Source organism: Neophocaena asiaeorientalis, unplaced genomic scaffold (genome assembly GCF_003031525.2).
Source record: "Neophocaena asiaeorientalis asiaeorientalis breed wild unplaced genomic scaffold, Neophocaena_asiaeorientalis_V1.1 scaffold78, whole genome shotgun sequence".
NCBI classification, from domain to species: Eukaryota; Metazoa; Chordata; class Mammalia; order Artiodactyla; family Phocoenidae; genus Neophocaena; species Neophocaena asiaeorientalis.
The window spans coordinates 19,721,537-19,725,849 of NW_020175018.1; the positions used below are offsets into that span (position 1 = coordinate 19,721,537).

Sequence of the window (4,313 nt, forward strand, 5' to 3'; positions counted from 1 at the left end):
CGGCCATTGCGGCTCCGGCCATGGGCGCCCGCCGGCACGCCTCGGTCCCCGGCCTGCCCCGGGCTGGTCCCCGCGTGGCCCAGAGTCAGTCCCCGCGCGCCCCGACGGCGGGCCCGGCGGCACGCAACCCGCCGCGACAATAGCTGCGACTTTTTGAATGGGCTTCCTCGCGTTGTCAGCGGTCATTAGCATTCGCGGCGGCCATTGGCCGAGGCTGACCCATCTCCTCTCCGATTGGCTGAGAGGCCGCCAGCCCGGTTTGATTTTCGAGCGGAGGGGTCGGAGCCTCGCGCGGAGGCCCCCGGCCAGTAGAGGGCTGGGTCCCCCAACTCTGCCTCCCTCCCGACCTCGCGGGTGGGGGAGGGACCCCTGAGCGGCCCCCTTATACTTCCCAACCCCCACCACACCAGCCCTCCCGCCGCGGTTCCGCCCTTGCGGGGTTTGGCCGCCCAACCCACCTCCCAAGGGCGGGGCCAGGCGCCCTGCAGAAAACCTGTCCCCAGGTGGCCTCCTGGGGTATGGATGGGGAGCACAGCCCTCCTGACACCCACCTTCCCCCTCTAGCTCCCCTGGGCGCTCTTCGCTGAGGGTCCCCCGGCGCAACCCTGGGGCTCCTTTCTCTTGCGCCAGGCGGGCCCCAAGAGGATTGTGGGCTCCAGCCAGCTGGGCGCTTCCCCTTACAGAGGCCTCTCTGTCCCCACGGCTGCTAGCTTCTCCTCTGGCCCCTGGGGATAGCCTGGCCTTTCCTGTCGGCTGCAGGACAAAGCCACGTTTCCCGTGTCCCCAGATTCCCGTCTGCTCGCAAGATCCTCTGCTCCGGCCCCTTACTCTGGCTGGTCACTTCCTCCAGCTGCTGCTAGGGCTCTCATGGCCTCCTCAGGCCAGCTAGGCAGCCGTGTGTACCACCGCCACCACTGCCTCTGCTTCATTTCTAGCCAGGATGTGGTCACTCCATCTGGTCAGTCTGGGAGGGGACAGGGCTTAGCCTGCAGTCCAGCTCTGGGAGGCCATCTCAGGACCAACAGGTGGAACCCCTCCCCCAAACCAGGGAAGTACCCCCTGGAACCCCTGCCTTCACCACAGCCTGTCCTCAGACCCTGCCCTGCTCCCTCCCCTCCCCTGAGTTTTCTACATGCAGCTGGCACCTTGCCACTGAACACTGCACGTGCGTTATCTGCTGCTTTAGAAGCAGACTGTCCACCTTCAGGGGTAAAACAGCAAAGAGTCGCCAAACACCTCCTCCAGACAGGCTGCTGGCACAGGGCTCGGCTCCACCCTCTGGCTGGCCTGCCTACCTGGGTCTCTGTGTCCTTGGGCCCCAGGCACTGGTCTGTGTCTCAGGCTGTAAGGGCAGCTGCCCTGGCCAGGGAGTGTCCTGGGTCCATTTCTCCCCTGGGGTTACCCCTCAAAGTGAGGACTCTTTTGTGGTAAGGAATCTGGGGGTTACCTAGAAAGCTGTGAGCCTGGAGTCACCCCATGGAGACTGGTCCGTCCCTGTCTTCCCAAAGTGTCAGGACCAGCCAAAGTCCCAGGGGGCATTCAAGCCATTTGTCCTACAGTTCATCTCCCCCCTCCTTCTCTGCTTCCAGCAACCCCCCCCCCACTCCCCTATCCTTAGGGTACCGGCATTCCCTCACCTCTGGGCCTTTGCATTTGGTGGCTTTCCTACCAGGAACACCCTTTGTGTTTGCTCCTGGCTGAGCCCTGTGCTCTCTGGAAGCAGGGCCTGGTCCTCAGTGGTGCTCCGTGGAAACCACCCTGGAGGTCGCAGCAGAAAGAGCATCTTTGTGCGGGATGCCAAGCCAGGGCGAGGCCTGTGCGAGGGGGAGGCCTGGGGACAGCTCTATGGGGGTCAGTGCGGGTGTGGAGGCCGGCGGCCAGCGGACAGCGAGTGGTACTGCTGCCTCTCAGGGCCACGTGACCAGCGGGACCCAGACGAGACTAGGGCCCTTGTGAGCCTGCGCCCACTGTGTTGAGGAAGCAAAGGCCTCTCAGGGCATCTAGGGCTGTGGGGAAGGTGGCCCCCGCTGGCCCTTGGTCTGTGGGCTTTCCGTGGCCCCGGGCTAGGCACTGGAGGAAGCCATGGAGGCAATTGGAATCAGTGGCAGCTCTGGGCGTGGGACTAAGGCATGGCCCCCGTGTCCTTCTTATCCTGAAGTCTGATCATTTCCTCCTTCCAAGCTGCTTTCCAGCCTGGCCCACTTTCCCAGAGGCAGCTTTCAGATTTGCTGTCACCTGGGGCAGTTTCCCAGAGCCCCAGGCAAGGCAGGTGCTCTGCGGCCCTTAAACTTTTTGAGGTAGCCACCTCAGTTGTACCTTTCACTGTGCCAGCCTGGAGCTCCCTGGAGTGGGCAGGGGCCCTGGGCCTCTCTGTCCCCACCCAGCACAGGGTGTGGGAGGAGGGACAGGCACCTGCCCCCAGTCCGGAGCAGACCCCAGGGCTCTCTGGCCTCCACTCCCACAGTGACAACCAGGAACCCTTGTTGGCCTTGGGGTCCTGCTCCCCCGAACCCTTTGGACTAGGCCCTAGTCCAAAGGAAAGGTGGCTTCACGGCCACAAGCGTGCCCTTGGCAGGGGTCCGGGAAGCTGTCGCCCGCCCCTGCCTCCTTGCTTCTCCCACGTGTTTGCGCCCCGGCTGCCCGGGTGGGTCAGCTCCCGTGCTCTTGGCCCTGCAGGGGCCTCTGGCTCCCCAGCCCCGATCGTCCCAACCCTGCTGGTCTCACTTTCACCCACGCCTTGAGGTGGGATTTAGGGGTTACCCTGACCAAGATGGACCCCAAGTTGATGTTCTGACACCTGCCTTCCAGGGCACGTGTGCAGGGGCAGTAAGAGCTGGGTGGACTCTGGCCTGGGGTGTGGAGCCTGCTCTGCTCCCTGCTTCCCTGCCTTTCACGTCCAGCTCCAGCATCTGCCCCGGGCCACCCTTCTCTGCCACAGGCTACAGGAGCAGGCCATCCACTCATTCAGCACGCGCTCTCGACCAGTTGTGTGGCCCAGTCACTGTGCTAGGCTTGGGGTCCAACACGTTCGTTCCGTTAACAAACACTGACTGAGTGTCCACTGTGTGTTGGGCGTGGATCTAAAGTGAGGGACAGGGCTTCCCTGGTGGCTCAGTGGTTGAGAGTCCGCCTGCCGACGCGGGGGACGTGGGTTCGTGCCCCGGTCCAGGAGGATCCCACATGCCGCGGAGCAGCTGGGCCCGTGAGCCATGGCCGCTGAGCCTGCGCATCTGGAGCCTGTGCTCCGCGATGGGAGAGGCCACAACAGTGAGAGGCCCGCGTACCACAAAAAAAAAAAAATTAAAGTGAGGGACAGAGCAGTGAACCAGACAGCATCCAGCTGTCATGGGGTTTACTTCTCATGGGGAAGTCAGGCAGGGGAGAATGTAGAAAGGCACGAAGGAACAGAAGAGGATGGGAAGGTCTCTCCAACTGTGACTTGTGAGACGAGATCTGGCAAAGTGGGGCAGAAAGTCACGTGACTTTCTGAGGAAGAGCCATTCAGGTGCAAAGGCCCTGAGGCAGGCTGACTTCTTTCAGGTCCAGGAGAAGGTACAGTGGGCCCCCAGGAGGCTGTGAAGCGCCACCTCCTAACCCAGAAAGGATAGTGGAAGGGGTGGGGCTCTATGGACAGAACCTGCCTGCCAGGAGAGGCAAGGGCCTTAACAGAGGTTCCCTGGGACAGGCTGGGGGAGATCTTACTTTTCATTTTGCGTCCTAAAGCACCATTTGAACTTGTCTTAACCATGGGCATGTATTACTTTCAGACTTAATAAAACTCATTTCTAAAAGAAAGTTTTGTCTTCAAGTGGCTGAAGCTACTCTTTCATATTTTTCACAAGGGAGTTTGTAAACAGCAAGATGTTTAAAACCAGATAGCTAAGTAACAAGGCAGGGTGAGGGGCAGCTCCTGCGCGGTTCTGGTCACGTGGCAAGGGGAAGGAGGGAGGATGTGAAGAAGGGAGCCCCCAAGGAGGCAGGGTGGCCTTCTGGGGGACCTTGGTGACAACCAGACACCCAGCCCTGCTGGTGATCTGGCTCTGTCCTCCCCAGCCCAGCCGTGAGTCGGCTGGCCTCTTCACTGAGCCCCGGACTGTTGTCCCCGGCGCCAGGCGTCTTGGTAAATGCAAACAGGTCCACGGGCAGGGACAGACCCTAGCCTCTCCCTCGGGTGCCCCGCCCCCCAGGGCTGTGGGCAGGTTGGTGAATTAGAACTGAAGTCAGTCCTCCTGCGCCTCAGTGGGCAGGGGCGGGGCTCGGCGTGGCCTCCGGGGCCGAAGAGAGGCGGGGCGGATCGGGGGCGGGACCGGGGC

General features: G+C 62.2%; 1 protein-coding gene across 1 annotated transcript in view; it reads right to left on the reverse strand.

Annotated features, from left to right (window-relative positions):
* SAPCD2 (suppressor APC domain containing 2) overlaps window positions 1–1,629 on the reverse strand; it is a 6,274-nt gene extending 4,645 nt beyond the window's left edge. The window contains exons 1-2 of the mRNA XM_024762435.1: window positions 1,624–1,629; window positions 552–753 (exon numbers count right to left, since the gene is read on the reverse strand). Coding sequence (XP_024618203.1) covers window positions 552–753; window positions 1,624–1,629 — 208 coding nt within the window. The remainder of the gene's footprint in view (window positions 1–551; window positions 754–1,623) is intronic.
* Window positions 1,630–4,313: the final 2,684 nt, after the last annotated feature.